This window comes from Daldinia caldariorum (genome assembly GCF_022478825.1).
Source record: "Daldinia caldariorum strain CBS 122874 unplaced genomic scaffold F4812scaffold_27, whole genome shotgun sequence".
Classification (NCBI taxonomy): domain Eukaryota; kingdom Fungi; phylum Ascomycota; class Sordariomycetes; order Xylariales; family Hypoxylaceae; genus Daldinia; species Daldinia caldariorum.
Window position 1 is genome coordinate 175,167 of NW_025953063.1, and position 13,207 is coordinate 188,373.

The 13,207-nt window shown below is 47.6% G+C and overlaps 1 protein-coding gene across 1 annotated transcript; it reads right to left on the bottom strand.

The window, feature by feature from the left end:
• Positions 1-2,592: 2,592 nt before the first annotated feature.
• F4812DRAFT_247099 (DnaJ-domain-containing protein) lies at positions 2,593-5,688 on the bottom strand. Its single transcript, XM_047930692.1, has 2 exons — positions 2,878-5,688; positions 2,593-2,754 (listed from the first exon to the last, which is right to left on the bottom strand). The coding sequence occupies exon 1, from the start codon at positions 5,120-5,122 to the stop codon at positions 3,272-3,274; it is 1,851 nt and encodes a 616-aa protein (XP_047785733.1). The 5' UTR covers positions 5,123-5,688; the 3' UTR covers positions 2,593-2,754; positions 2,878-3,271.
• Positions 5,689-13,207: the final 7,519 nt, after the last annotated feature.

Consider the following 13,207-nt stretch of genomic DNA (forward strand, 5'->3'; position numbering starts at 1 on the left):
AAGAAGTATAGAAAACAAAAGAAAGTCTTCTTTGCCTTCGACAACCCGCAAATCTCCAGCTCGGGGACAAATCATCCTCGGTATCTGCATTAGCGTTCCGTAGAACAGGTAATTTAGGGACAGAGAAGACCCTGAGACTTTTCCCCAAGTAGCTACCTACCTACCTAGGTATATACAAAGTGGAAAAGAAATCTCCACGTTCTGGTAACATACCCCTTTCCGTGTTCCCATCACGTTCCCAAAGAGGCACCCCCAGGAGTGTGGAAAACCTCAATCCGGCCTTAGTAGAAAGACCCCTTGGGCCCCTGAATTGCTGGCCCTACGTATGCGGCTGCACCAACGACGACCGAAGTTAGGTAGTTGCCTATCGAATTTTTCCAACTCTTCAGAGAGCCCGCCCATCAATCAATCAATCAATCACCAATAATTCCTCGATTGCCTAACCCCCCCCATTCTGTCATCATCATGCCGTTCAGACGGCGGAGGCTTACGTCAAGCAGCAGCTCAGGGGAAACACGAACACCCGCCAGAGCAGGCAGGCGTACGGAACCCGGGTCTTGGGGTATCCTATGAGATCCGCCCTGTTGCATCATCCCCCAGGGCACGTGCGGCGGCGACTTTGCCCCAGCAGCCAACAGCCCGCCGCGGGCGCGCGCGAGAGCCATCCCATCCACGTAGAGATGGGCGTCACCAACAAGCCCGGCCACGCATTTCCTTTTCGATTGGGGGGTCTATATATAGATAGGTAGCCGTCTGCGTTGATCACGTTTTCCGCCTCCGCAAATGGGGAAACGGGGAATTTCGTTTTTTGGGGGGGGGGAACGTGCGTTCGCTGCCTGCTCCGCGGAGCGGTCTCGGCTTTTTCGTCCGACCTACCTAGATCTTTACCTAGCAAGCAAGCCTAGGTAGGTGTGCCGATTGTCGTCTAGAACTCCCCAGCTTCCGTACCTCTCTCTCTTCCTTCGCTTAGGTATATTCTCTCGACCTATCCGGGTTCGAAATTTCCCGCCCAGCTGACCTATGAACATCCACTTTTTGAAAATCAAGGGACCTGTGGCTCCCCCGTGGCTCCTCCCCCCGGGGTCTGTGCTTTCCAACAACATGATTGTTGACGAAAAAGTCGGTGTTGGGTTCGCCGCTTTGTTTACTTGGGACAGGGCAACCATAGGTTCGATCCGGTCATTCGGAAGCGGACCCGGAAGCGAGTCATCGACGCCATCAATTGATCTTTTCCATCATCTTCATCGTCATTCTTTACCTACCTTAGGTACCTACTCTTCATCGACATATAGTTACCTAACCATGGTTTCAGTTCCCACTCTCGTCTAGTCGGTAGCCTCCCGTGCAAACGACCACGCGGCAAAGCAAACAGCTGGCTACGTATGCGTACCTGATGCAGGGCAACGTTACGTATGCGAGCCGGGCCGGCATCCGGGGGTCGTCGTCCCGTACAGCAAACAGCATACATAGGTCATACCGAAAGCGGAAGAACAGAAAGGAAATAAAAACAAATGGAAATCATCCGGTGTGCCCCTGAATTGAGGACATTGGAGGATTTCCTGTGTATGGATCGGCCATCGGATTATCCATTGATTGCAGTCTCTCAACTTTTCTTATAGATGACCTGGTAAGAAATTATCTAGAAGAGAATTGAGTTGAAGATGGTAGTAATTTGTAGATTGGTCGTTGTTCATGCTAATTCCTAATATATCCCCCCTATGTGGACTGGACTGTAGAGGCATCAAGTAAAAACAGCAGCGCCGTCTTTTACCTTCAAATATCAAAACAATTTAGCAATAAACTTTCACTCCTTGTGCTCACGAAATTGCTTTCTCAGGGCAATAAGAACAAAACGACGAGACTCGGGCAATAAATTAGAGACTGTTTTATTCATGGAGTTTGACTCTTGGTATAGAAACTGAACTATCATCTATCTGTATAACCCGCAGTGGTCCCTTAGAGGCGTTCCATGTTAGCTTGTTTGTGAAGACTACGAAAGCATTAATAACTACCGTAGACCACGTTACTATGTCATAATCTAGGGCTGACCGCCTAGAAGCAAGCTGGTTGCCTCAGGTACGTCCTCCTTGCCTCTTTTGAGGCATACGTGAATCATTCGATTGGTGTTCCGATCATCAGACAAACCACCTCATGTAATCTATCCTTAAACCAGGCCAAGAGCAAGAGGCTACGCGATTCGTCACAATAAAACAAAGTATTCTAGGCAATAAGTAATAGTTTTTGCTGATGTGTATTTTCGCCCATATCGTAGCGTTTCGTCGCATACATCTGTACCTTTATATGCTTAGCCTCTATCAGGCGCGGCAAACTATCTTCAAGTCCTGCCCACCCACCTGCCGCGAATGCTCCTACCCTTCCTTGACCGCATAACGCCTCGTTAATGAACGAAGGGACGAGATGACTGAAGATGAAAAATAAAAGACATCAAGAGCGTCAAGCTTCGATCCATCACGGAAGGTAAAGAAAATGTAAAGGGAAGAACCCACTCCCGACCAGCCTGTTTCCTGGTTTCTCGCTCCTCAATATGCAAGTTATGTGTGTATATATAGGTATAAAACGTAAGATTGTAAGGAAATAGTCATGGAAAGAACGAAAATCCAACAACGGTAAACATCTCTCGTAAACTTCGTGGGGCTTGGAGAGGCGAGATGGTAAAGCTTGCTCGCCATTTGGAGGCCAAATAGGCTACCTACAAGTAGGTGTGACGGTTTTGTAAGTTTTGTGATTGGCTAACTGAGTTCGGTGTGTGCATAGCAAAGCTGGTTGTGTCATGCGCTCGTGCTCACATCACAATTGAGCCTCAGAGGATCAGTTTGCCTCGCATGGGAGGGATCCTATCGAACTATCCGGACGGACTGTAAGCCGACCCAAACCACAAAAAGCCCTCCCACCGCCTTTGAAAACCTCATAGGACCTTCGAAAGGAATTTTACCTAGCTTGTCTCCATCCCGCCTCTTCACCAAGTCCATCAGAAAAGACATCAAGTCGTTACTGCATTTCAAAAATTTCTTTAACGGGTAATGTATCTCAAACGCCTGAGCCACTGAGAACGCCGAATTCGAACTATGGAAAAAAAAGAAATAAAACCGCGTTGAGAAACGCTCTTGATCATGGGTATGTGATTTACGACAAACCCTGATATTCTGACCTCCTCTTGTCGAAACAATGATAGATTTCGTGTTATCGACAGATCGCGTACAAGGTCAAAACATCGATTGATTTCAGACCCGTTCTCGACTTCTCCGAGCAATCATGTATACACCTCCTGCTGAAACGTCGAGTGAGGGACCTCGGTATACTTAATATCTTTTGGGTCGAATTGGTCGGCATATTTCACATTCGGAAATGGCCCATGCGTATCCTCCTCATAGCTTTCATGCACATAGTAACTCGGCCGAGCTTCACGCCGCGCAGAGCTATTGGGCGTATGATGGGAAGTCTTCTTCGAACTCCTAGGTGTGTCCTCTGCGAAATAGTGCTCTGGTACCGGAATAACCCTCCTGGTCGAGTCTACCGTGTACCTCTTGGTGGACTGCGTGGTGATGGGTTCTGGAGACTGCATACGCCGGCCACGACGGTGACGTCGATCTCGATCTTCCTCTGATGACTCATCGCAATAGATGCGAGTAGGGCGTGAACGACTGCGGTCTCGTCCCAGCTCAGAACCTGCCATCCACGTTGATGCTCGTTCTAGACCCGGGGCCTGAGGTGGCCGAGAGTAATTATCGGTATTCGAGCGACTCAGAGGCGGAATTCGGTGACCATCAGCGTGTATGGGAATCGGGATCGAGTGTGATTTCTGAAAAGAGGGGATTCCTCGAGCGGTAGCGGATATTGGAGTGGCATCTACAATAATCTCTCGAGGCGGCCCCGACTTCTTGCTAGATTTCTCCTTGGAGCGGGGAGTGTCGTGCGACATGCGGCGAGTTCTACCCGATGACCTGTTTAATGGATCTTCATCTGCCGACATATCCCTGGAATCGGCCATGGGCGGTGGAGTGAATACCGAAGTAGTAGCCGGCGGCGGTGTGGGTACGGCGATCGGGGCGATATGTCGGACTGAGAATTCCGGATGATATGTCTGCGCCCGGTTGAGTGTCGGCGGCTTTCCGCCAGACCTACTGAGGTACCGAATCGCAGACTCCAATGTCTCCGTATTCTTCCTTTCGCGTTCGGTGGTTGGTGGTGGCCGACTTGTTTCCCGAGGCGGGGGCGGGGCGACAGGTACATCGTCATACTTCCGAGTACTACTAGACTTCTTCTTGTCAGACTTGGAAGGCGAGGTTGTATATAGGTTCTCCTCTTGGTCGTCCGGGCAAACTTCTATGTAGGGCGACTTATGACGGCGATGTTTCTCCTCGGATTCCTTGCGTCGGTCTTTGTCGGACCGCTTCTTGTCCTCCTTCCGGTCATCTTTGCGCCGTTCTTTCTCCTTCTTGGCAGCCTCCTTCTCCTTCTCCCTCTCCCTTTCCCTTCCCCTTTCCCTCAGCGCCTCACGCTCTTTAATTCGTTCCGCTTCTCTCAATTCCCTCTCTCTCGCCTTGTCTTTCTCCTTGTTCCACTCCTCCTCCTCCTTCCGTCTCCTCCGCTCTTCCTCTTTCCGAGATGGCTTCTCTCGCTCATACTCGTAGCTCGCCGTCTTCCTCGCATAGCGAGGCTTATCATCGTATTTCCTATAGATATCTTCATCCCAAGAGCGGGATGGAGGCGTATGACCATAGACATTGTGGGAACTAGGTGAAGCTGCAAATGTAGTAGGTCGCGGTTCAGCCTCGCGAACGTCGAAATGGTACTTGGTCTCAGTGCGCTTAGAAGAACGAGGAGTCGACGTCGAGGTCGACGTCATTCCCCTCTCCTTTCTCAGCTCTTCAAGTTTGACTTTCTCATCGTATTTGGTCCGTTCAGCCTCGTTGCTTAGCAATTCGTAGGCCTGTTGAACTTGCTGAAATTCTTTCTGCTTTTCTTCTTTCAACTTGGGATCTTGAACCTTGTCGGGATGGCATTTTAGCACCAGCTTCCGATGGGCAGATCGTATCTCTGGCAGTTGAGCATCTTTAGATACACCGAGGATCTTGTATGGATCAGGGGGGAGGGACGACATGATGTTGTTTGAGAGTTGTGGCTATAGAGGTAAAGTGGAAGAAGAAAAAAAGAAGCGTGTCGCAACAGTCCTAATGAAGGACAACTTGGTGGATTTGTTGTTTGGCGGTAGTCGCTGGGACGACCGAAAAGACGGTGACGAGGGAAAGTGGAGAATTATTGCATAGGCGGGCCTGCGGTGAAGGTAGATCGGATGCCGACTTGGAGACGCGGACTCGTAAGATGGAGAGAGAATAAAAATATTGATAGATTGAACGTAATGGTAGCAATGCTAGTGCAATGGCAATGCGATAAATTCGAGTAGAATAATAATAAAAAAGGGACAAAAATAATACAATAGTCGTTTGTAGTAGTTTGCACGAGGCTTGATGTTAGAAACGAAAGGAAGGGAAAGACAGAAGAAATAAAAGAAGTCAGAAGTCAGATTCAATTAAGAACTGACTACGACTAGGTAATTCGAATGACGGACCATTACTTTTAGGCGAACGGAGAATGGTCGGTGTCAATCTTTGTGGAAGAATGGTAAATGGCGTGTGTGTCAACACAACTAGGGGGGGGGTGAATGGTGGTTTGATGAGGTCACGGAATACGGATTGAGAATTTAGAAAGGAGAAAGGGAGAAAGATAGGATGAGAGAAGATGAGGACAATTGTTGTGTGAGTGTGAACGTGAGGAAGGAGGGGGTATGGGAAGGGGGTGATGTTGATGATAGATAGACGGGGGATGGGGGAAGAAGGATGGGATGATGGGGGGGGGGGCTTTTTTTTCTCAGAATAGGTATGGTGTACCTAATGTATTCCGTATACCTAGTACCAGGTAGGTAATGCTAAGAAGGCGTAGTAGAAGGCGAAGAGCGCAAAGAGCGACAAAACCTTAGTAACAAGTACGTTACCTATGAGGCTTTGATTGTGGATTGGCTCTTTTTTAGAAATAGATGGGTTAGATCAGGTCCCTCCAGGTGGTGGTAGGTAAGGAAACAGAAAAAAATTAATAATCTAAAAAAAAACATACAATAGGTACAGCCAGAAAAAGTAGGTACCTAAGGTACCTAGGTATAATACGGTAGCTGCGGTACCTTAGGTAGTAGCCACTCTAGCCACTTTTTTCCAAACTGTTCCACTTCCACTTACGGGTTAAGAAGAGGAGATTGACAAGACCGATGCGACGGGATGATGAACGGATTTTTTAGGATTCACCCTGATGGATCCAGTAAATTGATCGTCTGGTCCTTTCCCTTTCCCTTTTCCCTGATGATTGATGGGTTGATGATAAGCGTGGCAGTCCGGCTCCTTTCTAGCGTGCTTTCGCTGGCGTGCCCGGCGTGCCCTACGCTACTAGGGAAGGCCTAGAGGGGAAAGACACACCTGAAGAGGCAAGAGACAGAACCTTAGGGGATTTTCCTTGACAGGTACCTGAGGTAAGGTACTGAGCGGTGTTGCTAACACCTGCAGGTATGGAGTACCAAATGCAGATATTACAAATAACCGCAGGGTAAAGTACCTGTGACTTTGCTACAGCCTACAGGTGTACTTATTTTGCTCTTTTAGGTGGTGAGGCCCTATAGGAAAGTGGGGCTCTTTAATTCTTTAGGGGTACAATGAGATACCATATGTTTAAGGCTTATTAGGGATGTACCAGGTAGATAAAATGTACGTATGAGGTAAGTTGAAGTGGAAGTCGTCTGCAAACGAGAGGCCAACTCCCTCACTACCTGGCGTAAGGTCCACCGCAACTGCAGTGCACCGTTCCGCAACTGCTGCGCTGCAACGGTGGATATGATAGGTATTCGCGTTTTGTACAATTCAGCAGGTATCGAGTGACTTTCTTCAACGTGGCACAATAGCGTTGAACCGAAGTACCCGTAATCGCACCAACAGGTACCCGAAAGGAAGAAGAAGAAAAAAAAAAAAAAAGTACCGTGACTTGTACTAAATCGACCGGACGGGAACGGAATGGACGAAGACGGAATCAACGGCGAAAGTTACCTAGGTAGGTACTTAGGTTACGGGCTGTAGCTGTCTGTGTTAGGCTAGGTGCCTGTCACATGTTCCAACCACGTTCCAATCATGTACAATAATACGTAGCAAGGCTCGGTATAAAATCGCGTAAGTGGTATAGACGCAGAAAGGTGAATCACCAGGTCTAGCGTGGCATCGTCCCTCCAGTCCCTTTTCCTCTTTTCCTTCTCTCCGTCCCGTCACCTGTCGTTCTCACCGACCCGACTTTGCACGGAATCCACTAATAAGGGGTGGAGGAGGAGTTAGGTCTGGTCAGGTCAGGTCAGGAACCGAATTACACTACGTCGGAGATGCCCAGCGAAACTCGCGGGGTTCGAGTACACGAATTATGCAAGCTGGCTTGGAAATCTTAGGTAATACCAGTCCTCGATGTATCCTCGACGTAGGTCCTACCGTATTACCTTACCTTACCCGTTTGCGTGGTAGAATGTAATACCATAAATGTGGTGTGGCAGTATTGCGTATTGCGTATTGCGTACTTTACGTCGTATGTAAGTAATGTAATAAGTAAGTAAGAGGTAGAGGTATGTAATACGTATGTGGGTAGATATGTATGTAGGGTATCATAGGAGTTATACGACTATCCGTAAAGCACCTAAGATAGGTTGGGTTGGGTTAGATAGATGATCTCTCACGGGATGTCCAGCGTCCCAATCGAGGCGAATAGAACAAAGGCGGGATAAGTTTTAGCCAGTCACGAACTTAAGCGAAGTGGTTCTCGGTCAAAAATCCGTGGGGGGGCAAATTCGAGAAAGGGGAAACATCTATAACAGGTAAAAAACGTGTCACTAATGTATTAATAAATGAATAAAATAAAAGAAGTCGGGATAACGGAGTAATGGAAGAGAAAGACCTTGAATTGACGACAATGACATTGATCCGTGGTAAAAATATGTAAGTAGGTGACACTTAGGTACCTAAATGAATTATTCGATGCAACTATATGCCGACCAATGTGATGATAGGCGAAGGCATGACGAATAATCGCTACAAGTCAAAGGTATAAAGAAAACTGAGAACTGATTTGTTAGAAAAAAAAATCGCGCTCCCAACAATGACGACAATGCAACTCGTGGATGAAGATATTTGGGAACAATTCGTAACTGGATTCAAGAGCAGCTTGTATGGGGTCCGGATGTTGAAGTTAAAGTAGCCTATTTGTCAATTTATTCGAGGCGACCAAGTGTGCGGCAGATGCGATGCTATCCTGCTGGCCTTGCTGGCCTTGCTGGCCCTGCTTGTCCGTAACTGAGGAGTTGCGTTTTGCGATAACTACCTGTAGCTTGGCTCTTCGCGAACCAATAGCTCTGGGCTAGACTTCTCCCTACCTCTGTGTAAGGCGAGTTGTTGGGTCACTTGGAGAAGTGGCAACAGGCAGGGCAATGGCAAATTTAGCAGAAACGGATTAGAGACTCGATACCTATCTTCAAATGTGTTTTTTCTTTCTTTCTTTCTTTTCTGAGTGTAGAATAGTATACTGACTGACTCAGACTTCGGCGGGATACTAAACCCTCAGCCAGTGAGGGGTTTCTTCAGGTTGCTAAGAGATTATGAAAGAAATCTTAAGCGTTATGCGATCAAGTATGTACCTACCTATATTAGATCGGTAAGATAACTACATAGGGAGGTATGTATGGAGAGTCTTGGTATCGTCCAGTCTCGAAACCAGCGGTGAAGCTTGACATGCCCTTCTCCTGCAGCCGCTCCTGGCCTCTAGCTTCTTATGTCACTCTATGTGAATACCTTATGGTAATAGACAAAAGGATCGGCAATCAAAAACTCGGCGAGGCTTTAGCTACCTGTTGAGAAAGTCGGATTTCAGCATACTTCAAAGGTACCTAAATGTGTAGCAATGGCGAAGAAATAGGCGGTGATGGGCGGTAAAGTCTCAGTCTTAATCTTCGGCCATCACATAGTAAAAGTGCAGCCGCATCAAGAATTATGCCGTTCGCACCACGTCCGTCACTGACGGGATCAATTGGAAGCTTCCCATTCGATCTTAACAAGACACGGAGGAATTTGATGAATAAGAGTATAAGTCGTGCTCGAGAGTCGAATAGGTGTTGCCTCTGTCTATGCGCGGCTATTGCATTAACTAACTGCCCGCAAAATATTTTTTTTAGTTTCATACATTCCTCGTTTAGTCTGTTCGTTTAGATGGTTAGACTAATTCGGGATCTCTAGTCCGATAGCAGACCGAACTATTAGTTGGGAAGTTGATCCAGTTATATACTATGTATTAGTAGTTGTGCTATAGCCTATAATTGTCTATAATAGTCTATTCCTAGGTTCATCTCACTGCAAATTGTGCCACGATGACAATTTAGTCTTGTTTGACCTAGAGTTGGGTTTCAACGTAACTAGTGTTTTGTTTATCTCATCATCATCAACATCATTGTCATCCGAAGCAACCGATCCGTGACATTCTCAAAGACCCTAGAACCATTAAGGCATGGGCACAATAGCGACTTGGCTGTTATCGTATGGCCGTGAGGGATACGATGCCTTTCCCTTTTCAGTCCTCATCCCGCAGCCAGGTGATACCTAGACAGGTACGCATGTCCTCTATATATTCCCAAAGTTGGAAGCCCTCATTGGTAATTTGTAGCAATCCGCGCCTATTGGATTAATCTAGCCTATGTGCTCCAAGTCTAAACTGGTGATAGGCGCAGGAAACTCAATGGGTCCCCGCGGCCAGCGACCAATTAATTCGGTCCACAGTACCACGCCGGTGCTTTTCGGTTGCATCAACTATCAAAGGACCAGCTGCAGCGTTGCTTGTCACACTCGCATCTAAAGAGAATAGGTTGGCTGCTTTTGTGGTCCCTCTACGGAATCGGGAACCAATCGACTTTTAACATAGAAGCAGGTACAGTTGGTGTGCCGCATGGGTTATGGGTGGGAATGGATCGGCATAGTAGAACATGGCAACGAAGGTGGTGTGCGGCTGTTACGGCGACGAGGCATGATCACGATCTAGGTATAAGCAACTCACGGCCCGCAGTGCTCTCATACACGAGCCTGCATGAAAGCAGGTTGCACGAGGCTTCACCATCTGGCCACGAATTCTCAGAGATGGTGTGGTGAGATCAGGTAGGCTTGGTTGTCTGAAGGTCAGACGGGACGGATTAGCTTGGAGAAGGAAGGGTGAAGCAGCTAATAAGGGACCTGAACTGGAACCTCTCTCCAGACCAATGATCCCGTTACCTAGTGGATGCGAATCGATGCCATGGAACAAGCCTACGCCTCGGGCCTGAGCACTAGACTTGGCTTGTTCTGTAGACGATGTGGACCAAGTTCAAACCCTACCGGAGAGCGTAACTTCTACGGCTTTATTTTCCGTTCTCGTGCTTTTCTTCAGTTTCTAGAGAACACGGATTTGGCTAGTTTTTCTCCTGGGGTTTTACTCGACTGGTTCGTCTAGAACTCCACTATGAAGCACGTCGAGCCAGTCTCGGCGGTCAACGTGTGAGAGCTCAGGGATGCCCGATGATGCAGCAGCTTTTAGCGAATCTAACAGCGAATCCAATTGCTCGCCTATTAAGCTAGGGACTTGTGTCGGGGTTTTTAGGTCGCTTCCCTCTTAACCCAAGAATAACAGAGGTACAATACCTAACTCACCGTAGTGGAGACTAGATTAAAACGGCCGACAGGACTTGATGGGATAGATAATTATCTCTTTGGTCATTTTGAAAGGTTGACTCATAAGCTATTGCTTCTTGCTGCTAGTGAATCTTTCCGATCTGTTTCATGTCGGAATGATGTGCGTGATTATCCTTGCTATCTCCACGATCGTCCCTCTCGCTACCTATCTAGCATGTTATGAAGCGGGGGCGGGGTCGATGATGAGTTCATCGTCAGATCGCCAAACCATCTGCACGAATGAGCGATAGATAACCTCGTTTTCTTGTCCCTTCCAAGAGGGAAATGGCCGACAATTAGAACGAGATCGCCCCCAAGCTTAGGGAGCTAACGAAGCCTCAAGAAAACACCCCTGATGAACGAGCTTTGTCGTCGTCATCTACGGCACCGCCCGCTTAGCTATACGGATGATCCTTGTAGATCTCTCAACGTGACAAGAAACAGGCGGGTATGTTAGCTAGTGCGAGACCAGCTCTTTGGGAGGTTGTGCCTGTCGATTTCCCGCCCATCCTGCAACACGCTGGCAAGGCACATGATAGCTATCACTTCCGGTCGGCGAGGGATACATAATGTGTGCCCGTTTATGGCACATATAGGCCCTGCAATCGCATACCTATCACCATGAGGTGAAGCTTCGAGATTCGAGCTATATGATTATAAATATGGAGCGCTTCCTAACCATTCGCTCCCTCGCCTGGTCTCTGCAGATAATAGCACTACGCATTATCATAGGTAGATTGGGCACGCATTGTCTCCATTCACCTTCACTAATATTTGCGGATGCATCTTTTTGCGAGCCATACGGAGCTGTTGGCTGTAGTCTGGTCACCTGCGTTGGGCAAAGGGCCCGCTAACGAAGAAACAGGGGCTCAGGGTATACCAACTCTCTCGTCTATTGGATCTACCTATCTACCCAAGCTACCTCGTAGTATATCGTTTACTACTTGGCTGAATTGAGCATTTCGTTACATTGTCCATTCGGAGATATTGGATAGCTGCAGATGCGAGCCCCCCTTAACCTCCCCACCCTTAACATCGTGATAGGTAGAAATTTAGCATGCATGACAAAGTAGAGTTATCATTGGCTGTTATTATCACACGATGAAGCGCCCTATCCTCCCGTAAAAACGCTCTGAAGGAGAGGTGCTAACAATCAATTCACGCACATATTTCTGAGGAATTGAGGGAAAATGCTGAGCTCCTTAATAAGGTCAACTTCGAGTAGATAATATCTGGTGTATGGCTGGTCAAACACTTCTATATCTTCCCCCTTCTCTCCTCTCTTGCTCTCGGCGTGACTTACTTGATCTTTCCCCGCGTTTGGGCCCATCGTTTCTCATATCAAGGACGTTGCTGACCCTGGCTTTATCAGGGTCCTATATTCCCCCGTACATATCCTGCATACATATACCCATGGTTAGCAGCCGCCACTGCGTGAAAATCAATAAGGAACCTAGGTACCTAGGTAGGTAGCAGGTAGCTACTCCATGTTTACTTGAGATGAGCTACATAAGAGCAAGCGGGTGGATTCACATCCAATAATCCAGCCAACGATTGGACTACCCACAGTCTTGCAGTCCGAGTGTGACACTAATTGCCGCGGCCTTATTGGGAGGGCCTACCTACCTACCTACCGGATATCGGACGCGAGATAGAAGGCGCAGAACTTCTGCGATTTTCCCTCTCCTTAAATTGTAGTCGTACGTGCTACGCATGACATGCAATCAATGCAAGCAAACGATTGGAACAGGAGTTTATAGCTGGTAAAGGTCGATATATGTTGGACTGGAAAAATTGGTAGTAGTATAATGTGGTTGGATAGGATGGTTTCCCGCCGCCCCGTAAGCTATACACTGTCTTGTCTTACCCTCCATGGGTTGCGAACCTCCAGGGTTATAGTCTGCTATTCCAAATGAGTATTCGTTTCGAGGGGGTGATGGGCGTGACTGACCTCAGCTTTGACTTAAACACTCAGCTATGTAATTGAGGCGAAGATTGTTCCGTCAAGAATGGCCCCCCTTTAGACTAAGCAACGTAAATAGAAACTGGCTGATCACAATTGAATGGTATAAGATGGTGAATTAAGTACGCTCTCAGTGGAAATCGACTCTAGATATTTCGATTGTAGCACTTGTCTGCCTATAGCACCTATAGGGCCGTAGGCTGAAAGGCCTGTGTATGTGTGTCTGAGGGCCACGAGATTAGGAACGTTTACCAGCGTAGATCCAAGACATACTGACTACCGACATGGTGGCGCTCGTTTTTTTCGCGCATGACACATGCAAATCCAAGTTCAATACCACTTTGAAAGAAGAATGACGGCGTAGATAGGCACTGAACCACAGGAGGCCTTTTGTTGTAATTCTGTATATACCTTAGGTATGCATGGCCATTCTTAACGCTGCTGTTGCTGCTTCATTCGTTGC

Coding starts and splice junctions, on each gene's coding strand:
- F4812DRAFT_247099 (XM_047930692.1), bottom strand. CDS start 5,122: ATGTCGTCCCTCCCCCCTGATCCATACAAGATCCTCGGTGTATCTAAA.